At 40.2% G+C, this 25,032-nt stretch overlaps 2 protein-coding genes across 2 annotated transcripts in view; one reads left to right on the top strand and one right to left on the bottom strand.

Annotated features, from left to right (window-relative positions):
- The window catches only part of DENND11 (DENN domain containing 11), a 30,544-nt gene extending 6,354 nt beyond the window's left edge, over nucleotides 1-24,190 (top strand). Inside the window, exons 2-9 of the mRNA XM_026695068.2 lie at nucleotides 8,155-8,254; nucleotides 11,195-11,353; nucleotides 12,351-12,498; nucleotides 12,974-13,112; nucleotides 15,352-15,483; nucleotides 16,216-16,366; nucleotides 17,306-17,374; nucleotides 18,709-24,190. Coding sequence (XP_026550853.2) covers nucleotides 8,155-8,254; nucleotides 11,195-11,353; nucleotides 12,351-12,498; nucleotides 12,974-13,112; nucleotides 15,352-15,483; nucleotides 16,216-16,366; nucleotides 17,306-17,374; nucleotides 18,709-18,904 — 1,094 coding nt within the window. The 3' untranslated portion in view covers nucleotides 18,905-24,190. The remainder of the gene's footprint in view (nucleotides 1-8,154; nucleotides 8,255-11,194; nucleotides 11,354-12,350; nucleotides 12,499-12,973; nucleotides 13,113-15,351; nucleotides 15,484-16,215; nucleotides 16,367-17,305; nucleotides 17,375-18,708) is intronic.
- The window catches only part of AGK (acylglycerol kinase), a 48,230-nt gene continuing 40,941 nt past the window's right edge, over nucleotides 17,744-25,032 (bottom strand). The window contains exon 17 of the mRNA XM_026695069.2: nucleotides 17,744-18,916. Within this exon, the coding sequence (XP_026550854.1) occupies nucleotides 18,879-18,916 (38 nt within the window). The 3' untranslated portion in view covers nucleotides 17,744-18,878. The remainder of the gene's footprint in view (nucleotides 18,917-25,032) is intronic.

Here is a 25,032-nt window from a genome sequence, read left to right as displayed (position 1 = left end):
TATTGCAGTGTCTAGAATGATGCTCTCCTTTAAATCCAGTGGTAAAATTTCAGTTAAATTTTCCTGATCAAACATGAGAAGAGATTGGAAGAAACAAATCCAGACGTGCTTTGTCTAGTCTTCTGTGCAGCCCCAGTATTATTTATCCTGATCAACTGGCATATTTGAGGAGACAAGGGATTGTCAGAACGTTTTTAATTTTAATGCAGGGTTGAGTGTGAAGGGGATTGAGATACTTCTTCAGATAAGCAACCTCTTCCCTCTCTCCTCTCTACACACATGAATCAACATCCTGGTCTTACAATCAAATATGTTTGGAGGAGACCAAGTTGGAAAAAAAAAGTGGATTTATATTATAGGAAGTTAGCACCCATCCCTCTCCTAGAAAAATGAAATATCCTAGGAAATATTAAAAAGGCAGAATATTTCCCCTAAAAGGGAAATAAACACTTGGAAGCAGAAACTCCCCTCAGAAGCAGAAGCTCACCCCCCCACCTTTGTTAATGAGCATGGGCCAGAGTATTCTACATAATAAAGGCCTCTACTCACATCTCACAACCTGGCCTGGGAAGATTGCATCAGCTAGCACTCAGGTGAAGCCATATGGTCCAGACAAAGCCAACAAAGTTAGCTAAGACCCCCTGGGAGTCTGACAGCCAATGGGATACATTTCTTACATAGGAACAGGAAACACTAAGGTGGGGTCCATCAGAGGGTATAAAACAATTGCACTCTCAGCATCTTGCCCCTTCTTTTCCTTCACCCAACATCTTGAAACATGTGATTGTCCTTTTCACTTTGGAGCTCCAAGCCATGTGGTCCTATCCACCATTAAACCATCTTTCCAAACAGTCTCTATGTTTCCAGTGTCTTTTTCCCACTTGGTACTGAGCCCAGAAGGATATTTCTTCCAACAATATCAGGAGTTCATGGGACTTTTTGCTGCCCCCAAAGTCCTGCAAGAATCAGAAAAGTCACAATTTTGGGCTTTTTTTCTGACTGTTTTGAAGGACTTAAGGATAAAACCTAAGGATAGAAAGGTTTTGGCCAGGTAGGGACATAGTCCTTTCCCCAAGGACTTTGAAAACAAACAAATCAGCCTCTGGCCACAAAAAGTTGCCTGCTCTTTTTCTCTGTCAACATCCAAGCAAAGTTATAAGATGTTTGCAATTAATTAAAACAAGAACTGACTTACTTTCTCTTACCTTCTTTTTGTACTGTATGACTTGGCAAGGCTGCCTCTCTTCCCAAGAAGGCCAGCCATCTGTTTAAGGCCTTTGGCCAAAAAGTGTCTTTATTTGCATGGCAATCTACCTCTCACTGCCTTGCTCAGAAGCACAAAAGAGATGACGTGGCTAGAAGGTGAGCACAGAGGGAAGAAGAGATACCGATCAGACCAGCCAAATACCAGACCAGCCAAATAGGAGAGCAAACAAAGGAGTGACTTTGGGGGCAGGGAAGGGATGAAGTGGAAGGAGGGAGGGAGGGAGGGAGAGGAAAGAAAAAGTGATGAAAAGAACCTGGCCCTCACCTAACAAATTGTATAGCTTTTATTTGGTGAAACAGGAAGCATCTAGCACTTAGCAGAATAACACAGTTGAAAGGGACCTTTGTAGGTCATCTAGTCCAAGCCCCTGCTCAAGCAGAAAACCCTATACCAGGAGTGTCAAACTGGATTTCTTCAAGGGCCAGATCAGCATTGTAGGCCGGACTTTGTGGGCCGGGCTGGGGGGAGGGAGTCGGGATGGATAGCCTCCAGCCAAAACCCCTCATACCCCATTTTGGCTGCCTGAGGCACTGCGGGCTGGTCCTTTGCTATTTCCAGGCCAGCTCTGCGGGCCAGATTTAAGCACCTCATGGCCTGAATCCAGCCCATGGGCCTTGAGTTTGACACCCTGCACTATATCATTTTTGTGGCTGTCTAGTCTCTTCTTGAAAGCCTTCGGTGATGAAGCACCCACAACCACTGAGGGCAACCTGTTCCATTGGTTGATTGTTCTCACTGTCAGAAAATTTCTTCTTATTTCTAGGTTAAATCTCTCCTTGACCAGTTTCCATCCATTGTTTCTTGCCTGGTCTTTGGGTGCTTTGGAAAATAGGTTGTCCCCTCTTCTCTGTGGCAGCTCCCCAAATATTGGAATACTGCTTTCTTGTCAACCCTGGTCCTTGTCTTCACTAGGCATGGTAGGATTTAAAACTAGAGTTAGTTAATTTCATTCACTTTAGCTGCCCAGTGAGGTAGAGTGGCCCCAAAGGATTAAGGTAATTGAATAATCTAAATAGGAGAAAAATCACACAAGACCATTCATACTAACTCCCTGATAGACATAATCCAGAGCAACTAATTTAACGGGGAAAAGGTCACAATTTGCTCATAGTTAAAAAATAAAAAATAAAATAAATAAATAAATAAAACCCTGGAAAGGGTGATCTAGGAAGGCAATCTGGTTCCACCATTACCAGCTGCATCCTAGCATTAGTGGAGGAGCAGAGGGAAATGAACAGAATCTGTGTATCAGTAATTTATTCTCAACCAAGCAAATGCCTAAATTGGCTTTCCCCAATTTGGTAGATTCCAAAAGTGTTAACTCCAGCTCACATAACCCCCAACCAACTGGGTGTGAGTGTCTAGAATCCAAGGCATTTAGCAAGTGCCAAAATGGAGGAAGGCTTGCTTAAATATTGAATTCAAAATAAGATTGCTAGCTGTTGGAAAACCTATGATATGAGTTAATGAGGCTTAAAGAGGCTTTCCAGCCAGCTTAACTGGTTTAGATATCCTAGTTGACTTGGGCATTTGCAAAATAATATGTTCCCCAATGCCTAACTGCCTTTTAAAAATACTGCTTTTTCTGTTGCATTCTTCATATTTTTTTATTGTCTTGATTTATGATGGATGGTCTTATACTTGATTATTTTACTTAGATATTCATATTTTATATATATGTATATATGTGTGTATGTATGTATGTATGTATTATTATACCTTTTGGGACTGCTGGATATCTAAAACACATCTAATACAGTCATCATAATTCCAGACAAATAAAGCAATGATTCCAGTTGAACTGGTTGGCTTAATGCCTCCCAGTCAGAGAACAATTTTCTGTAGAGGAGCAGCAAAATCCCAGAGCAAGGTGCTACCACGCCCATGGATAAAACCATAATTGTCCTATTTAATTTTCCTGTTCTATTCTTTTATGTTTGTTTTTCTTAATACAAACAAAATTTTGAGTCCTGTTTCACAGCAAATAAACTTCCTTCTCTCCAACCACAACCAGATAAGCATGTGGGATGATGTCATCAAGCTGGCATTTCTTCCTGGAGTTTGTATATGTATATATACAATGTATATATTTTTGCTGAGATTCCACATTTGGGAGACCAATTAGGAAACAGCAGAACCTGTCTTCAACACTATTGCTTATTGTCTCTTACTCTGTTTCACCTGAGTTCATCTTATCTTAGGGTAGGGCAGGTGTATTTGAAGCCAATGTAGTTTTTCTTTTCTTCCTAAGGATTCCCCCCCCCCCAGGTGTAGAGTCCATTTTTCAGATCAACCAGAAGTTGATCCCTTGGTTGTGGCAGGAATTGACTGACCGGCTTATTGCTCAAGGCTGATGTCATGGGCGGAGAGAAAACAATTAGCCCAAAATCACTCAGCCAGACATTTGAGAATTATTCAGAAAGAGTAAACTTAAAAGTTGAATGAAAGCACAGGAGTACATAAAAATAGGGATCCACTTTAAAAGAGAAAAATGGATAATTGGTCTTGTTTAGTTTATTGTCATTTGCACCTTGGGCAAGAAAATTAAATGCCATTTTCAGTGTACATTATGACTATGAAAATAAACACAAACACACATCCTTCATGTTCTATACAATTGAATTGAAAACCCCTGATACTGCATTAATATTGCGCTATACAGTAGAATTCAATAGAGTTAATGCCCTCGGATAGAAGCTGTTTTTCAGCCTACTTGTCCTTGTTTTTATTATTATGTACCGTCTCCCAGATGGTAATAGTTCAAAAAAAGGGTTCCCAGGATGAGATGGATCTTGGAGAATGTTTTGAACGTTCTTAAGGCAGCAGGAGCTATAGAGCTCTTCCAAAGAGGGGAGAGGGCAACCAATGATCTTCTGGGCAATGAGGTTTACCCTCTGGAGTGCTGTCCTGTCTGCCACTGTGCAGTTGGCAAACCATACACAGGTGCAGTATGTTAAGATACTCTCATTGAAGCTTAGTGAGAGGGCGCAAGTCTTTTCATGCAGGGCTAGTCCAAGGAGAGGGCACTGGGCAGATTGTCTTGTAGTTCAGTGGATTTCAGCCAGGAACCATATTGCACCCTGGGGCCCTATTACAAAAGGGCTATAGATTAAAAATGTGGACTGGGAGGCCATAGTACATGCCATGGGGACACAGAAAAGCGAAGTATATTACATTGCAGATACTGCTATTGATGTCAGAAAATACAGCAGATGTTATGTTTATATTGTTAATGGGACTTGGACAGGTGGCCACAGGAGAAAGGGTTGGAATGGAGCCATGGGAGAAAAAAGTTGAGAAACACTGCTCTAGTTGACCTCTTGACTGTTAACAGGCCCCAGTGAATAGTTCTGAGATCCTGCCAATCAATGCCGATTATGAACACTCAAATAGGCCAATTATCTGATTCTGCACTAGCTAGCCTCTTAGGTCCTTCCTCTTTAAACTGTCTCACACTAAGGCATATCATGCTGAAACATCAAATCCTTAGAACAGTATTCCTTAACCAAGTATCCCTTTGGTATATTCCCAATGCATTTGGGGAACTTTTCAAAATATCTTGAAAAGGGACTTGGAAAAAACAAAAGAAGTGGCTTGTTTGAGAGATGAGATCATTCTCTAATATATTCAAGCAGCCTTTGGATATTTTCCCCACCAACCAGCTAGTGCCATACCCTAAATCGAAACAGATAAATATTTTTGTAGAGATGCTTCTCCCTATAAAGCAGGAACATTCCTTAACCAGGCATAAGAACCCTCAAGATTTATTTAAACACCTGGAGGAACATGACATACGTTGTTGTACAGGTCCAGAATGCTTCATTTTAAAATTCTAAGCATGCATCTTAATTCTCTTCCTCTTCCCATGATTGATTTGAATTTAATTTCTTTTGTTTTTCATGTGTGGTTTTGTGTGTGTGGTATAAATGAAGCTCTATAAATCTTGAGCACCACAATTATTTAGTATTAATTGTTATATATTATTTATATCCTGGCTTTTCTCTAGAAACTCAAGGGAGCAGGGGACTGGAGGCTGACACACACGATGAATAGTTGCAGGAACTGAATATATCTAGTCCAACAAAGAGAAGGACTAAAGGGTGACATGATAACAGTCTTCCTATATTTGAGGGGTTGTCACAATGATGGGGGGAGAGGTCAACCTATTCTCGAATTCACCTGACAGCAAGACAAGAAGTAATGGGTGGAAGATGATTAAAGAGAGATTCAACCTAGAATTAAGAAGAAATCTCCTGACAGTGAGAACAATTAATCAGTGGAACGGCTTGTCACCAGAAGTCGTAGGTGCTCCATCACTCGTGGTTTTTAAGAAGAGATTGCACAGCCATTTGTCCAAAATGGTATAAGGTCTCCTGCTTGAGCAGGTGGTTGGACTAGGAGAACTCCAAGGTCCCTTCCAACTGTGTTAATCTGTCTGTGTCTCCCCCTTTTAGGCCTCACTATGAGTTGTTTGGACTGAAAGATGTTTGTCCAAAGGAACATTGCCTCTATTCCAGATATTTAAATGCTGAGCATTATTTTGCCTATGCCATCAAAGGGTACTACTCATTGCAAGAGAAGATTATTATGGTATAATAGACTGTTGAACTAGGATCAAGAGTTGCAAGTCACTGGATGTCCTTGGAAAAGTCATTGTTGGGCAGTCATAATGTGCTTTGTTTGGTTTTGAGTTAGCATGTTTTGTAAGAACACCCATTGTGTTGCATAGTACATGGCTTCTGGCTCATCTCAGTGGATTAACCCAGTCCATGATGATTTATTCATTGAGTTCAGACTATATGATTCAATACTCTGAGAAAAGCAGGTGACTGGACATTTCTCCAACTGGATTCTTCCATATCCATCTTCCCTCATCTCCTGGGTCTTTCCACCAATGGAGAGTTGGTTGATTCGTGTTAATTAATCTCTGTGGTCACTTGGAGTTGAAAATAAGTTGACAGCACAAAACAAATCAATATTTTTGTGAGTGCTTTGACAGGAATGTCTTCCTATACAATGGGACAGAATAACAATAATTGTTTTAATAATATTTACTTGTATGATTTATTTTATTATCATTTAAAGGTATTTCAGGAAGTTTGTCACCCTGAAAGATGGAATAGAACAAATGATAATAAGGAATACACTTGCCTAACCAGAATTGGGATAATATGGATGGAGGAAGGAAGAAACTTGTACTTGATATCTTTGGAGACAGGATAATGTCACAGCATAATCCATAGTGATATCTGAAAGAACAAGCTTCATAAAAATAACAATCATGGGCCTGAGGAAGGGCTAATGGTACTATATATGGATTATAAATGGATAATCAGTATGTTGCAGGAAAGGGATAATAATGTGCTGCATTGCTTCCTTCAAATAAATGTCGTTTAGATTTTACCATGAGCCATGGTGCACAGTGGTTAGAGTGCAGTACTGCAGGCTACTTCTGCTGACTGCAGGCTGTTCAAATCTCACCAGGCTCAAGGTTGACTCAGCCTTCCATCCTTGCAAGGTGGGTAAAATGAGGACCCAGATTGTTGGGGGAACAATATGCTGACTCTGTAAAACCGCTTAGAGAGGGATGTAAAGCACTGTGAAGCAGTATATAAGCCTAAGTGCTATTGCTATCAACTTGGATATGGGATGCCTAGGAAGAACCGCAGTCTGGAAGGGAGGATATGTGGTTTACATGCAAAAGATCCTCGGATCAATCCTTAGCATCTCCAATATAGTAGTAATACATAGGCATACATGAATAAACATATGAAATCTCCACCCCATATATATGGGAATTTAATTTGCCCTTGTAAGTAAACATTCACAGAAGGCTGAATTGACCTTGGTGGCCACCAGGAAAATAATCAATCAGGTTTACTGGCCCAGTAAAGCAAGCTTTGTATTCACTGACCACTGCTTTGGTTCTGGAGCCCAGTATATATTGCATGTATGCTAATACAATTACGTTGTATCTTCAAAGTGATTTGGTTGCTTTAGGTGAGTCAGGTTTTGGGCATATTACCAGTTAACAGACATCAAGTAGTAAGTGATGGGAAAGATTTCTGCATGAACCTCTGAATGTCTGTCACCAGCCAGGGCAGAAAACGCCAGGCTTCCATGGCCACATTTTGACTTGAAACAATGGTTCTTAAGTCTAATATCTACTGAAATTGGAGATGTCTGATTTTGTAAGGCTTCCAAGGGGTTGGAATAAATATAAATATTTCATTTAGCAAGTGTCTGGAAGTAAGGCATCAGTCTTCCTGATATCTAGCAAAGTAAGGGAACACTTGCATGTTTGAGGTAGATGGATGTACAGGTATTGACAAACATAAAACCCTTAAGGGAAACAGCAGAGAATTATAATGATGTTTACTCTAACATTTGCTCAATAACCCTTGCTGAATTTTTTAAAAATGTAAAGCACATTTTTCAGAAGGTTTTGAGAATTTATTTCTTTCCAATAAAAAAATTCAACTAGAACTAACCTGGGTGCCCTAAAAATTTTGGTTATGAGGAAGAAATAGCTATTTCTGACAAACTTATAATAAGGGATCCTTGGTTCTCTTTGAGTTTGGTTGTTTTCTTGCAAATGTTTCATTACTCAAACTAGGTAACATCATCAGTGCTAGCACTGTAATGTTTGGGTAATGAAAAGTCTTCAAGAAAATAACCAAGCTCAGAGAGCACCAAGGACCCCTCACTTCAATCCCGAGTTACAAATATTCTCTTTACCTCCCTTCTCCTTTAATTTATAATGTCAGACAGTGGGGGCTCTGCTTTCAGTGTTTTTCAGAAGACTAAAGACGCATCTGTGTGATTTTATGGCCTTGGTCTTGTGCTGGTCTTGTGTTAATGTTTTGTTTTCCTCCCTTTCTGCACAGGTAATATGGTTGAATGGTGTTTGCCACAAGACATTGATCTGGAAGGTGTTGAGTTCAAATCTATGGCCAGTGGATCCCATAAAATCCAGTCCGATTTCATGTGAGTGCTTTGCTAACTTCTTGCACCATTCGGTTATACAAATGTTTTGGTTATACAGATCTTTCCGTTATCTGGAAAGGGTTAAATGGGTACAATAGTTTTCCTTATTAAGACAAAATGCTTAGTGTTAATGCCAATCACATGTATAGGTGACTGCAGATTGAAAGAAAAAGTAGGCTACCAAGTGACATGCACAGCCCCTAGAACCAAAGTTTACTGTCCATGATCTTTTACCCACTCCTATGCCTGGCAACATTAAGCCACACTAGGTAGTCCATCTATGTTTGTGTGATTTCATCAGATTCCAATTCAACTTTCAAAGTCCAGGAGGATAAAGCAGTCAAGATGCTAGCTGCACCCATGCCATCAAACTCCTGTTCTGTTTAAAGTGTGCTATGTGCACGAAGCACATAAAATAGGGACATGGTTACAGTTACACATCTTGACTTTTTTGATCGTTCTAGTGCCCTCTTTTCCCTCCTGGCTACAACTCTTCTTACTTCTTATAGGAGTGAATCGTAAATTTGGAAAACAAAGTATGGTGAAACATTGTCTGCCTCTGGTAATGTCTATATCTTAATATATCTTGAAAGACCCAATTTTGGAAGGTTGATTTATAAGGAAACAGTAAACACCTCTATTTTACCATTGGTGCAGTTGTTCTCAGAGACTAGTCTAGAAACTGGAATGTATCTGGAATTCAATTGGCATCTGTGCTGAAAAGCAAAAATGAGTTCTTGTCTATTTCCAAGCCGAGTGCCTTTCAGATTTGTTAATAGAATCCTAAGGTGGTTCGGTGCAGGATCCACTTCAGCAGTGTTTCTTAAAAGTGTGGCCCTAGGATCCCTGGGGTTCCCCAAAGACATCTCAGGGGTAACCATAATGAAAATTATTGGCCTGATTATATTCTTCTGAGCTACTAAGCTAGTAACTCTAAAGAAAGATATATAATCAGACATAGTTTGGCATAATTTGTTTGCAATAACCCCATGCTAGCTCCTGTTAATAGTAGCTATCTAAGTGCTTACAAACTTGGATAGTAGCACACCTATCCAAGTGCTTATAGACTTGCTATGGAAGGACCTTCCCCAGTACAGATGGCAAGCTGACAGGTCTGTATTTTCTTTTTGAATTGGAAGATGCCATTTGCTCTCTTCTGGGATGTGGCCTGACCTTCAGTAGTTCAGCAATGGTCTCCTTTAGTAGCCTAGGAATCCATCCATTTCTGCAGACTTGACATCGTTTAAATTACCCACCATTTCTCTTATCCTCCCCTTGTTTATCCTTAGTTTTCTCCTTCTCCCAATGACATAATCATGACCAGCTATCTAGAGCAGGGGTCACCAACCTTTTGGATCTCAGGGACCATCAAACTCATTATTTTAAATCCCGCGGACCACTAATATGAATTTTGACTGGCGGTGGCTTGCTGACGTTGGTGGGAAAGTCAGTCCCATATTCCAGACCTGCAGTAGTCACAGGACTGGCCCTTTGGTCACCCCGGAGCAGCTGCTCCTCCACCTGGGTGCACCGGCCTGCCATGGACTGGAGGAGCTGCTCCGGGATGACCAAAGGGCCAGTCCTGTGATTACTACAGGTCTGGAATATGGGACCGACTTTCCCACCAATGTCAGCAAGCCACCCCGGGGCAGATTTCCCTCCCCCCGGTTGGTCTTACCTTTCAGTTCCAGCTCATGTGGCTCTACTCAAGGTAAGGTTTGTGCTTGTCCAAAGGGTGAGGGCCAGCAGGTGGGTAGGCCATGTGGGAGGCGCAGCCTTGTGTTCCCGTGCAGTCTGGATTAATTGCTTTGGGGGGGACATTTGTCTGTGAACCACCAAAATTTGTTCACGGACCACCAGTGGTCCACGGACCACCGGTTGGTGACCACTGATCTAGAGCTCCATTTCCGGTCTGAGGAAATGTAAACACAAAATAAGAGAACATTTCCACTCGTCATTGCCACTTTCTCAATTCCTCTGATGTCTGGTTTGATTTTTCTTGATATCTCAGATTCAAAGGCAGCATAAACATTTTTCCCCAAGGTGCCAATTCCTTCAGTTAATTCCCTCCCTGTCGATGAGGATGATGTCCAGGAAAGCAGGTGCTATTTCTTTCTTCCACTTTCTGACAGATAAAATTGTCAGCAAGAGAGGATAAGGAATTGTTGGTCCTCTTGGCAGAATTAGATTCCTGTAAATGTCAGGATAATTTATATCTGTCATTAATATTATTGCATGCATCTTTGAAACATCGATTGTCTGACGCAGAAGGGCCTACATACGGTATCTTCTGCCTACCCAGGTGGTCTGTAATAAAACTCGCACAACTATCATTTTTTCTCTCTCTTCATTTCCTATCTTTTTTTCCAGTATTTCTGTACTCTAATCCTTGGATTCCTGTACAAATATATATCTTTCTTTGGAACATAATAATAATTCTTTTACTAAGTTGCCCATAAGTTGTAGCTGTTTAATGATGATTTTCTCCACAGGCCTCTGCTATCAATCAATTGCTAGTCAAAGAAAATATACCTGGTGCTTACTTTGTTACTTTTTAGGTGCCAAATAAAGATTTAATAAAATAGATTTATTTTGGGTATTTTGATAGCTACCTATCTGCAGTTCTTGCCTAACAACCATTTGTTTAACCACCATTCAAAACATATTTAATCCTAGAACTGAAACTAGGATTGAAGGAATAATATTCTTCCCAAGAGCGGAAAAAGCAGTATAAGGAAATTGTGCCTGTGCAATATTTTCAGGATAGATTGCAAGTTAGCTCTCAATTCCATAGCTGAAGAGCAATGGTATAACTGCTGTGAGTGCTATAGATCCTGCCATGACCTGTTTTCATAGTCTTTCCTGCCATCATCAGGCTTTGTTAAATTTTTAGTCATTTATCTGTTGATGCTTTGAAGATATATCCTTATTCTTTTCTAGTTACTTCCGGAAAGGCCTTTGCTTTGGTTTGGCATGTTTTGCCAATATGCCTGTGGACAGCGAATTGGAACGTGGGGCACGCATGAAATCTGTGGGCATTCTTTCTCCTTCCTACACTCTGTTGTACAAATACATGCACTTCTTGGAGAACCAGGTCAGGTAGGTCCTTATGTGGGAATGGTGTTCCTTCTAACACCTCCAAGTTTTGTCGTACAGGCAGTGTTCAGCTGATGATGGGAAGCCCTGTTAGATTTTCTAGATCTCTGCTATGATTTTGGCTGTGACAGCGATGACCTAATGTGTGTCATTTAGTACCCAAATGAAGTTATTCCCCATAAAGTAGAAATAGGTGAAATCCAAGTGAAAATGGGACATAGCCAGTCTAACCGTGGAATGGGGTGTGCTCCAGCATGAATCTGATTCCAAATCAAGACTTATCTGTACAAGAGAAATGCTGTGTGTGGCGCAGTGGTTAGAATGCAATATTGCAAGTTAATCCTTCTGACTGCCAGCAGTTCGATTCTGACTGGTTCAAGGTTGATTTCAGCCTTCCATCCTTCCCGGGTTGGTAAAATGAAGATGCAAATTGTTGGGGCCAATATGCTGACTCTCTAAACTGCTCAGAGAGGGCTATAAAGCACTATGAAGCGGGGTGGTTTTTTTAGCATATGACATGTGTTAGCCAGGGATCACTGAGGCGGCTGGCTACCTTTGAGAAAGGATTTTTTCGGGCAGAGTTATCTTTATCCGCGGGACACCTGAATGCTGGTAGACAATCAGGGGAGGCTCCTTTCTTGTCCCTATTTGGTTTATTCCCTCACAGGAATCGAGCCGCCGACCTCAGTAGTGTGTAGGCCCAGCGTCTTACCACATGAGCCACCACGGCCCCCAAGAATGAAGCGGTATATAAGTCTAAATGCTATTGCTATTCCTTCTGAGGATTTGCTGGGAAACCCAGTCTTTTTCCCTTGAATTGGGCATATCTACCAACCAACCCATCCTCCCAAACAATGGGCTCGGGCCAGACCTCTTCTGGACCACTTTGCTGTCAGTCTTGTTATGGAGATAAATAGGGAAAGAATTGTGCATCTGATAAGGGAGGCTACAGAGAGACCACTCCACAGCTGCTTGTCTTGTTTATTTGTTTCCCTTCCAGGCACCAGTTGGAAATGCCAGGACATTACTCTCACTTGGAAGCTTTTTACGATGACAAGAAGGGAGTCTTCCCAGCAGGCACTCTTGTTTCACAGCAACCCATCCACTGGCTGCCTTCCATCCACAAATATATGTATCCGGAGATGAAGGTGAGGAGTAATTACGACGGTTGAACTGTGTGTCTTGGTTTCATTATTATTGGTAGATGTTTTATATGTATATAATTTGTTTATATATTATATATTATTATATATATAATATATTTTGCTACTTGCTGTGGATGCTTCTGTTAAATTTGTTTTTGTTTTACTTACTGTGGATGTTTCCTTGCATTTTATTTGGTTGGGAGTCGACCAAGTCAGACTCTTTTGATGGCAGCATAAATATTGAATGAAATAAAACTAGGGGTGTCCCTTCATCCCAGCAGTCATTTCCTTGCTGGGAGTGAGAGAGAATGACCAATGTTTCGCTTATTTATCTGAAAAGATGATGCCAAGCCTGGGTAGCTCCTCTCTTCCCAGAGCTTTTGTTGAAACTGGCACTTCTATAGGCTGCTCGCAGTCCACCCACAGTTCTCCTGTTTTAGCTTTGACCTCGGTTCCTTGCTGTTTCCTCTGGCTGCAGATCACCCACCCTGCAGGCTGTATGTCTCAGTTCATCAAGTTCTTTGGAGAGCAGATCCTGACACTCTGGAAGTTTGCCTTGCTTCGCAAACGCATTTTGATATTTTCTCCACCTCCTGTCGGCGTGGTCTGCTACAGAGGTAGGGAGCAGGGGAGAGTAGGTGGTCTTCGTTGCAAAATCAGGCAGAAGCATAATTCTTCCACGCTCATTTCATATTACAGGAATTTAAGAAGAGGAAGGGGGAGAGAGAAGGGGGAGAGAGAGAGAAAGAGAGAAAGAGAGAGGGAGGGAGGAAGAGGGGGAGAGAGAGGGAGAAAGGGAGGGAGAGGGGGGGAGAGAGAGAAGGAGAGAGAAGAAGAAAGAGGGCGAGAGAGAGGGGAGAAAGGGAGGGAGAGAGAAAAAAGGAGAGGGAGGGAGGGAGGGAGAAGGAGAGAGGAGAGAGGGAGGAGAGAGAGGAGGGAGGGAGGGAGAAGGAGGCAGAGAGAAAGAGAGAAATGTTTTTTAAGGAAGCGGCTGCCTTGTACACCAAGTTGTAGTAATACTTTGCCATTTTAACTGTTGTTTAATAAAATATTTCCCTACTATACATATCCTCAAGTTGTGATCGTAATGGAGCCTGCCCATAATGGTCATGAGTTATGAGTTATAAAGCTGGTTGGTCATGTGATCTTTTTTGCATAAAGTCATAAAGTGAGGTCCATGGTCATTAAATAAATGAGTAGTTTGCTATGGGCTGGTTTTGCCCCAAATTGGAAATAAACACTGATTTTTGGCAAGACCTTTGAAAAAAACGTGACCATGGCATCAGAAGTGGTATTCAGCAGGTTCTGACCAGTTCTGGAGAACCGGTAGCGGAAATTTTGAGTAGTTTGGAGAACCAGCAAATACCACCTCTAACTGGAGATTTTACAGAGGTAGGAAGTAGGGGAGAGTATGTGGTCTGCCATGCCCACCAAGCCACGCCCACAGAACCGGTAGTAAACAAATTTGAATCCCACCACTGCATGGCATGCTACAAACAGCTATAAATGCAACCTGGTTGTCATGTGATCCCCAAAGGCAATCACATGACTGCAGTTGGTGTCTAGGAGACCTTTAGTATTCAGATCTGGGTGATAAGTGTCACTCATGTAGGTCTTTCAGAACTTAAAACTTACAGTCGTAAGTTGAGGTCTTACATAAGTTGAGGACTGTGTAAGCAAAGTTCATTTGAGAATGACAAATATTCTACATCCAAAAGTACAAACTTTTACATATATGTTCAGATGCAGATACTCAGAGAAGCATATATAAGTTTTCACTTTTTAAGTTTTGTGTAATATCCAAATTAGCTGTCAACTCATATTGTCTTGTAAGTGGAAAACAAGAGTTGTTACCTAGAATAGTATTTTTAGCATGCTGACTGTGTAAATTTTATATTAAACAATTTTTATAGTTTTCATTTTTAATGAAATTGCATTTATATTGCACCTTTGCTGTCAGGTACTTAAAATGGTTAAAAGCTCCTCCCTCAATATTTTTCTTTACAACAAAAACCCCATAAGTTGGATTGGAGTCAGAGAAATGGAATAAGAGAGCCAGTTTGGAAAGCAAGAGATTTCCAATTCTAGTTCTGCCTTAGCCATGAAAATGGCTGGATGACCTTGGGCAAGTCACGCTTGCTCTCAGCCCAACTCACCATACAGGGTTGTTATTGTTGTGGGGAAAATGTGTTGAATATGTTCTCCACCCTGAGTTATTTGTAAAAATTAATAAAGGCAGGATAAAAATAGATGATAGATAGATACACAGACAGACAGACAGGACAGGACAGATTGACATTCCAAAGTTATCCAATGGGCTCTATGGTTGAGTGGGAACTTGAACTTCAGCGATTTCTGTCTAGCGCATAGCAATTCATTACATTCTCAGTAGATAATTTAACAAGTTATCTTATTGGCAAATTCACACCATTGCCTCCTGAGTTCCTAAGGCATGCAGAAATATGTGGGTGTGAGGTAGACGAAACGGAATTGTCTGTTTTTCAGCTGCATCCACATTGAGTCAATTGTATCTTGACGTACTTACCCCTGAACAGAGAGGTGATGGCCTCCATGAAAAGTAGAAAAGCAAACAATGTACAATGTTCTGGAAAAAGAAAGTGTTAATCAGAGTCTTTATTCACAAATGTCTTTTTGCATTTTTCATATTGGAACTCCTCCTGTTTTTTCCAAGGGTATTCAATGAACAATTTTTTTTTTTTTTTGGAATATCATTTGATTGCTGTGGGTAGAGACATTTCCTCCTGTGGCAGGTTTTTTCCCAAGTTCTCAAAGAAGTTCTGGAAATCCCATTGCCTACCTTATGCCTTGTTGGTTTCTTCCTGTTCTTGCCCATAGTTTATTGCTGCTGCTGCCTTGCCAACATCTCCTTGCCGGGTATTGGAGGCACCGTCCCAGAGTCTAAGCCGTTTTTCTATGTCAATGTAGCCGACATTGAAATGCTGGAGACTGAAATAGCATATGTAGCCTGTAAGTATGTAATGCTCCAAATTTATTTCCTTTTTGTATTTGTCCTACCTGGGATCAGTTTGGCTGTTGCGGAAGTTGGACTTCCAACAATTTTACATGAAACATTTATACATTCATCATAGTCGAATATTAAAGATATTTGAGGAACATAACCTTTCATTTTGGCAGATAGAGAGGTAGCATGTCTTAATGCTTCACAGCAAATCTGGTTCTGTATTGGAAGAATACCTACCACTTCCATGCAAGAAGTATCTAAAGATTAGTCTCCGTATACTATAGCAAGCAATGTAGGCTGTCCTCAGCCACTTCTGCAGACCCAAGGACACCTTGTTTTTCCATGGTTTGATTTTGTCTAGTTCTTTGGTCAAAATAATCAAAATACAATGTATTAAGCTTCTGCAAAACTTACAGCAGGGTTATCCAACCTTGGCAACTTTAAGACTTGTGGATTTCAGCTCCCAGAATTCTCCAGCCAATTATTTGGACTTCCAAAACTCCTAACCCCCAATACACTTTAAGTATTTGGGCCTGGCCTCTTGGTTGATGCCATCAAATCATCTGCTTCCAACAGCCTTGGAGGCTGAATGAAAACATAAATGAAACTTCAGCCCATGCTCACCATGGATGTTCATATTTAAGTGCTGACATCTTATTGAGTTTGATGAAAAACTCAAGTGCATTTAACTTCATTTGGATCCAACCCATTCTCTTGTGTTTTTTTTCTCTCACTAGGCACAACAGAGAAAATCTTCGAAGAGAAGCAGGATCTCTATGATGTCTATGTAGATAACCAGAATGTGAAGACACACCATGAGCATCTGCAACCACTTCTGAAGATTAACAGCGCAGACAAGGAGAAGTTTCAGAGACTTAATGATCAGAGGTAATACCAGAAATTGGTTAGGGATTCCTCTTCACATTTTATGGGGAGCTTGAATGAAAGCCTCTTGCTTTAATTCATTTCTTTCCAGTATGTTTATTTTGCAGAACCACAGGGAAGGCTTCACTCATTAAGTTTGAATGTGAAAATTCTTTTTTTAAACTGCTACAAAATATTATCATGATTTATCTTTTATGTACACTGTGAGCTTATGCACCGAAGACAAATTCCTTGTGTGTCCGATCACACTTGGCCAATAAAGAATTCAATTCTATTCTATTCTATTCTATTCTATTCTATTCTATTCTATTCTATTCTATTCTATTCTATTCTATTCTATTCTATTCCTATTTCTATTTCTATTCCTACTCTACTCTACTCAAACTAACTGAGATTAAGAAAAATCTAAATCTAGCTTTCCTTGACTTTCTCACCACCTATTCAGTGGTGGTATTCTACCGGTTTGGTCCAGTTCTGGCATAACAATAGCACCGAAGATCAGCTGGCAGAGAACCAGTTTGCGCCGAGTCTCTCCAATGCTCTGCAGTTCGGCCCACCTGCCTGCCCCTGCTCCTAGGTCCTTTTTAACTTCTCAGCTGTTTGGCGCGGCAGAGTGGATTGCTGTGCTAAACACTTGAGAGGCGCAGTAGCTTAGTTTTAACTGTTTTAATGCGTGCGCAAAGCACGCATTTGGTGTGCGTGCGAGTTGCGGGAGTCACGCCAATCCCTTGCAGCCACACCCACTAAGCCACGCCCACAGAACTGGTGGTGGGAACTTTTGAATCCCACCACTGCACTTACTTACTTTGGTGTTGTAATGATTCCATGGGTACCATGTCCAGGAAGCATTGGGTCAGGTTGTGGATATTTTATTTGCATTGCTATAGGGATACCAATTGTGGATCTGTCAATGTGATGAGTATGCATGTTTTCCTCATTCAGACAGATGCTGATGTACTCCCAGGAAGTAGATGGTGACTGTAGTTCTTGTGAAGAGGACCTCTTCATCTTGTAAGTTTTTCAGTTGGGATTCTTCAGAGCACTACTTGAAATTAGTGATGAGCTACATTTGTTTGAGATATTTCCAAGCTATTCTTATTATTTTTGGGAGCTTATTTCCTTTGATTTCCGTTTCTCATCCTTCAGTGATGATGGGGTTAGGTTGAGGTTCTTCCATACATACCTACCCAATCTGTGGCAGCTACTGCTGAAAAATGTAGTTTTTCACATTGACTTTTGGTAAGTCTCAGTAGTCAATAGGGAATTCCTGTTTCATGGGGCCATATATTCACAGAAGCATGGTAGCATGCTCAGAGTGAGACGCCAGAGTCAGATCTATTACTCTGATGGTCAGCTTAAAGTCGGAGTCCTCAAAAGTTATATTCCAAATTCTGTAATCAGGTTGTAGCAATGGTTACATTTTATGCTATTGGTGAGGCAATGTAAATTGAAACTAAACCTAAGCAGTAAAATACACCCCGAGTTTGAAATGTTATACTTTCAGCATCTGCAAGGAAATAAATATCAAGAAAGTTGGCAAGAAAAAAAAACTCTTGAGAGTGTTTGTTAGCTAGTCAAAGGCTACGTGGTTAAAAGTTAGGTTGACATTGCAGTTCACTAACCTGGAGTGACATGATAATATTAATCTGAATGGCAAATGGCAGCACTAGATTAAAAGTAGTTTTGAATTCTGGGACTTTGCGGTGGGTCCATTCACAAAACGGCTGCCATATTGAGTAGCACTTATTCGGTGCATTAAATTCTTAGGATACTCTCTCCAGTAATTGCAACCTATTTAGGTCTCATTTCTTCAAATTCATATGATGCTAAGAGCTAGTGCTTTGCTTTGCAATGTGCTAAAGAATCATTTTAAAGGACGAAGTGGCACAAAAAGAGAAGAACCAAAGAACATATCTGAGTGTATATTATGCTGGCCATGGCCAGTAGGTAACCCTAATGGAGGCTGTATATGCAAAAATAAATGAAGGATATCATCAAAAATCCTATAGAGAAGGAAAGAAAGAGATCTACCTAGACAATAATTAATGAATTCAGATAGAGTGTCCAGTGTTTGAGAATTTTGAAGAAGCCCCTTGCAATGGGGTATGGGATTTCAGTAAAGGTACTTTGTAGAAACCTGTTGAGCAGTCTCAAGAGGCTATTTCCTATACAGGACAGGTGGGCCTGTCAGTTTTAAGTGATTGCCAATTTAACTATTGGCCAATTGAATTTTTCCAAATTATGGGGTAACAGAAGTTGAGACATATTCAGTCATGGGCTTGGAGAGCAGAATGTCTTTAGGCTTTACACATCTTCATATATCTCCATTTCACATTGTCTCTAAGGTTCTTCATGGAGCAGAACAACCGGATATTTCAGACATTGATGGAGATATCAGCCAGCGAGGACAAGACATTGACCGCTGACCATGCCCGTGGAATGGGCTTGGATCCTCAAGGCGACCGTAGCTTTCTCATGGACCTCCTGGAAGTTTATGGCATTGACGTCATGCTGGTCATTGATAATCCTTGTTGTACTTAGAAGTGGTGGGTGCTGGAAGGGTGAGAGAAGCAGAATTCACACATGAGTGGATGGCAACAACGGTTAAAGACTACAGGATGAACTGGTGGAACTTGCCACAACTCATATCGTGAAGTATGGCCTGGTATTTAAGGGAGCACTCTGCAGGAAGTGTTATTTATTTTTATCCTGTTAATAATTGTTTTCAAATGGATCTCAAAAGAAGATACCATTCTTTCCTACCCACAGTAGATTGGCCAACCACGCTTTCTGTAAGCTCTGTGAAAGGAATCTAGTCATGATCTTCTACCCCTCCTGCTTCTAAACAACCCAGCGCAGAGTTATTTTGAGAGAAGAAATCATATCGATTGGCTGAGAATTTGGATGGGTGGATGTGAAAAGCACTTTATTCTCTGGGGACCAATGTGAATTTTTCATGCTGCTAGAGCCTTCCTAACACGCTGTAGGTGAAAGACCTTTCAATTACAAAAATCCTTAAAGACATTTTTTGTTTTTTTGTGACATAATTCTGCTTCCTTACTTTATACATGTACAGACATGCATCCATATGATGATTCAGTTAAACTAGCATTTTTTTGCCTAGATAAGATAAGTCATATCAGGCAGCTTTTTCTCCCATTACATCAATAGTAATATAATTTTTAAAAACCCTCACTTTTTCTTTACAAAACGATTGGGATAACCCCCTTTTTATCCTAGCTTTGCTACTGTTTAATAAATATTTTGAGAAAAAGGTCCTGCCGTATCTCAGCCGAGGCACAGTATCTTCATATCTCATCCCCCCCAAAGCATTTTAAAGAATTTTGAGACTGTGGATCTACCCTGCACTGTTTGTTTCTCATACTTGTAATTACAATAAGCCCACCCTGCTATCTGTATAATTTGATATGTATTATTTTTGGCATAGTGGTGATTTAGATACACTGGAATTTTGTTCTGTTACACTACAGAGTATTTAGGTTTCTAACAGGACCCAAGCCTATATTTGTGAGTAATAATTGGGTAATGCTAAAATAAGAAAAAATAGTGAGGAGTGATGATTACTCTAGTGCCTTATGCCCTTAATGATGGATACTGTGGACTAGCCATCATCAAGAAAACTTCTGAGAGCCTGATCTGTTTCTTTGCATTCTGGCTGAAAATCAAGCTTGTTGTTCTTTAAAGCTCTTTGCAGCTTTAATCATAGGTTACAATACTCACCTGGTGGCCTCAGGTTCTCCACCTGTTCTCCCTTGCTTAGTCATTTCAGTTGTTGTCTATTAAGAATGTTATGACACTGTTATTATTTTCCTTCTTGTGGCAGAAGTTGTGGTGCTCTCATAAAGGCCAACTCCCAGATCACTGAGGAAGTGAAGGACATCAGAGTTTGTGGCTGGCCTAGTTCTGCTAGCTAGCACTGACATCTTTACTACATTCCAGTTAGATTTAATTAGTTGCCTATGAATGCAGTGTGGCATCTGATTTTTTTTTCTTACATAGACTGAATTTTATTGCTCTTTTAAATAGATGGTTTTGATTGTAGAGTAACTTTTTGCTTTGGAAGGAAAGTTGTATTGACTAGATATATGTTTCGGTTTCCTGTTTTTGGCTAAAGAGTACTTTATGAAATGCAAGCTGCTATTTTTAACAAATTGCTTTCTTGCTTGTTTTTTTTTTTTCCATTTAAATGAATAGTCATCTTCTGATATTTTGCTGCACAGTTCTAACCTATTTTAGAGAGTGATAGTTGGAACTAAAAAAGCAAGAATATTAAGAATAGGTTGGTTGGATGGATGGATTCAACTAAAGCACGGGTGTCAAATTCGCTGCATCATGTTGCTGTCACGAGACATTTTGTGACTTTTTCCCCTTTGCAGAGCTGGGGTGGGTGTGGCCTCCGCATGACGCATCTGGCCTGCGGGCCGCCAGTTTAACATCCCTAAACTAAAGAATCTATAAGACATTACCTTGTTCAAAATGGAAGGAAAATCTTCATTCGATATCTTAACCCTTTTTCCTACCTCATATTTGTCTTGTCTATAGGAGGTGGGTCTTCCTATATATAGATTTAAATATTTTATAGAATGAAGGGAAAGAATTGGAAGGCATTAAGCTGTTTATTAAACAAACGATTCTCTGTAATTAGATGTTAAATGGATTGTCTTAGTATCCTTTGTTGGTGTATATGGGGTGTGTACATGAACACACATTTAAACTGGTATCTTTGCTTCTTGTTTTGCTAAGCTGTCATAGAGTATGTGCCACATGAATGCTTGGAGATAGGGAGGTCCAGAATGAGAAAATCCTGTAAACCAAATGGGTCTGTTGCCTGAAGAATTTCTACACGTGTATAAATGGCCAGGAGTGAGAAATATCGCTGTAGAACAGAAGCTGTGAGACTGAGCTGAACCAGTGCTTCTTTATTACATCCTAAGACAGCGTATTGTCCATCAACACATGCAGTGAATAGCTGTAAATCTCAGATATGGAATACATCTGTGCAATTGAAACTGGCTCTAGCTTTGTTGATATTAGCCTGATGGATAGAAATTCAGATGAAAGCTTCATGCATTCACGGGCATGCCAGGAAAAGCTTCACTATTTAAACATTGAATGAAATAGGTTGCTGCTAGCAGAGACAGAGCAGCTCGGCTAGCGTGGAAAAATGTTGGCAAGATGTGGGGACAGAATTGGGTGTGATTGTCACAACCATCTGTCATATGCTACATCTTACTTACTGGGCACCTTTATAATCTATTTGTCCAGCTGTTAAATGGGACACAGAAAAACCATCTCATCCTATAGGGTATGTTTTATTTCCCTCCTTTGAAAGCACAAGCAGGTTCCTGTTCCAAGGGATATAAATATTTGATCATTTCCCCCTGGTTAAAGAGACAGCGTTTCATTCCTCTGTTACCGCTTCCCTATGAAGGCGCAATCTGATGTCTGCTTACCAAATAGAGCATTGGGCTGTAGTCTTGCACACCCGAAGGGCTGCAGGTGAATATGGTTAATTAAATGGAAAAAAATTACTAACGAAGGCATAGGGCCCTTAATGGAAATGTCTGTTTTCCCTGTAATTCCTTTCTTCTTTTGCTTTCTTACAGCCTAACTGGCCACCGTAGTAGGATATGCAGTGGCATTCTGGATTCAGATGAGAGGTTCCTGCTGCAACAGAATGATTATCAAATTAGTACAAAAAACAGTATGGTCTGATTTAGATTACATGATTTAGCTACCCTTTTCTAAGGAAACAAAGAGCAAGCATGAAGTACACAGGAGTTCCACCTGCTGCTGAGACCTCTTTCAAGGTTCTTACGGCTTGACTTTTAAAACAGCATTGAAATTCTGATGATGATATCCAATCCTGTAATTTGGAGGGCTCAAAATCACTTCTAAGTACTATAGAACTTCAGGTAGAGACAAGTAACTTGTTGTCTTCCTTCTCTCCAAAACAGTTTATAAATGTCCAATAGTAGAATAGCCAATTTTCAGTGAAACAATTGATTTCTTTATTGAAACTTAAAAAAAAAAAAACAAGTCTGAAATTTGTTTGCTACTGAATTTTTAGTCTGAATTTTGTCACCATGTTACAAGCCATTTGGGTCTTTTGGGGGAGGTGGTTTAGGATAGAAATGAAAACATGATCTCCCCGAGGTCCCATTTCCATTCTATGCTTTAAAAAAAAAAAACTACAAGCAAGCAAACAAAAAATCAACTAAATGACGAGTTTGATCAGATGAGGGGCTTGGGTTGTGGCTCACATCTCAAAGGTTGCACATTCTGTCCCAAGGCCTTTCCATACGGGTTATTGCAAGGGGAGAAAACTAGTTAAAGATACCCTTTATAGATTTTTTTTCAGCCATGGTTAGTACAGTATTAGCCGTGGGAGGAGCAACACAATATTTGCATATCAGTTTTTGAATTACACTGTGGAAATGATAGAAGGTGGCTTTGGTTTTGACAGAAGGAACTGTCTGCTCTTGGGATGTGTGAAGTTGAGCCTCTCTTTGCTTTTACCTGCCTTCCTTGTGAGTTCAGGAACAGCGTTTTCGTGGCATCTACAGGAAATGTTGCAATTATTTTTGCAAGATCCTATTTGCACAAACCAACTGCGACGATTCAGTTTCTTTGGTTTATGGTCTTAATACTGGTTCCTGTGCCCACGTTTAGGAAAGCTTGGTCAGGTGGCACCCCCAGCATTACACCATGACATGATTAATTCACTGTAAACTGAACTAGACAGGGCCTCCATCTAATCAAATGCAGCTTTGAAATGCAGCTTTCATCTTGAATACAACAATTGAAAAGAATTCATAAGAGCAGGTTGCCTAGTGATGATTAATGTGGTTCAAATTCCCTTAACTTGAAAAGCCTTCCTTGGACAAAGCTTGGGGAATGTGGTCAGCCGAAGCCTCCTTTTCACTGTTTTGTGCCCATTGTACCTTGGGCTCCCCCCAAATGGGGAGGGGTCTTTTTCTCCTATTTAATGTTTGTGTGTTTTTGCAAACACTGGAATTCTGCCACACCAAGTTGACGCTTCCTATTCTACACTGATTTGCCTATATAAGCCTAGTTCTGTTTTGCCTACATAAGCATAGGCCCTTAGAGAATGAAGCTGATGTTTATATACAGATACAGCTAATGAATGGCTGATGTTCCTTCTACTGTACAAAATTAATGGTGCATTTCTGCTTAAATACTGATTAGATAGCTTAGGTAGAAATTACTGTTTAATACAGAACGTACAACATGCACTCTCTTGCCTATGATACCAAGTTCTTCATTTTTCCAGCTTTTCATTTAATAGCATTTAATAGTTCTAGGATTTTGGTACTGAGCCATTTTGAAAAACAAACATTTGGGTCATAATCACTCCTGAGTACCAATTTTACACAATCCATGTGTGTATTCTTATAAGTGTTAGCACTGGGCAGTTCACACACACAGGTAGATTATTTGTCAAAATTAGCAAGTAGATTTTTTTGATTCATTCTTAAAACAACACCATATGTTGCTTGATAAGACTTGCAGGGAATGTAAAAACTTGGCTCATTTCAGCCATGGAAATCAAAGCCGAACAAAGTTGTAAGTTATTAGCGTGACTTATTGCTAGCTATGAAAAAATAATTGGTGGGTTTGTTTACAAGGTCATATTCACTATGTGGAACAAACAGTGAAATCAGAATACTGTACGTCTGCCTCCTTGATCTAAATGACAAAGGGAATCCGGTACAAGCAGAGAATTATGGATTGCTTAGGAAACTATTTAATATGATAAGGTTGCAATGGCTTCCACCTTTTTTTTTTTTTTTTTTTAAAAAAAAAAAGCTTGCCGTTTCTCTCTCAAAAGGGGATCTGGCACAGTAGAAGTAAAACTGCTAATTGCTAACTGGGTGAGTTCCTGCATTACTCAGAAGATACTGTTGGTGACACAGGACAGAAAATAAAAGAGTTGCCTGCGCTTACCCTAGTAGAGTTAAGATGCTCAAAGAAATGGCAGTGGGATCTTCCAACATTATTTTGCTAACAACTTGGAGGAAGACTTAAAGGTCCTAATTTGGGTGGTTTTTTGTTGAGGTGGTGAATGGATAGTTTTAAGGGGGTGGGGAAATGGGTGCCTTAACCTTGCAGATCTTTCTGGTATAACCCTTAAAAATGCTAATCTTGTCCCCCCCCCCTTGTTATGGGGGGTGGTTTAAGGAATTAAGTGGGTGCCTTAAGTTTCTGCAAGGCTTAAACAACAAAAGAGCAATGACATATCTCTGGCCATCGTTCTCACCATGCCACGGTTAGACTAAGAAGGTTCTAATACATCACCATTAGCTGTGTAAATTAAGATTTGGTTTAGGCACTATCCAATTTTGTTTCCTTAAAAAAGAAAAATAACCTTTGGGGTATTGGGGAGTGGATCCCTTCCTGCTTCTATGAGAGAACATATAACTTGTTGCATAATAACTGTAATATTCCCCACCGGTTTTCAATTAACTTTAGTGTATAAACTTTGTTTTGAAAACATGTTCTGAGTAAATATGACTTGATGGGCAGCTAGGATCTCCTCATTAACTTGTGACTAAGCACTTTTCTTTAAACTATATACTAGTGGCTTCTTTCAGTAAGAGAGCAAGCACTACCTTTGTGGATTTCAT

Source organism: Notechis scutatus, chromosome 6 (genome assembly GCF_049901735.1).
Source record: "Notechis scutatus isolate UNSWTSFEM ecotype Mainland chromosome 6, rNotScu1.2, whole genome shotgun sequence".
Lineage (NCBI taxonomy): Eukaryota > Metazoa > Chordata > Lepidosauria > Squamata > Elapidae > Notechis > Notechis scutatus.
This window is presented reverse-complemented; position numbering and strand designations above follow the sequence as displayed.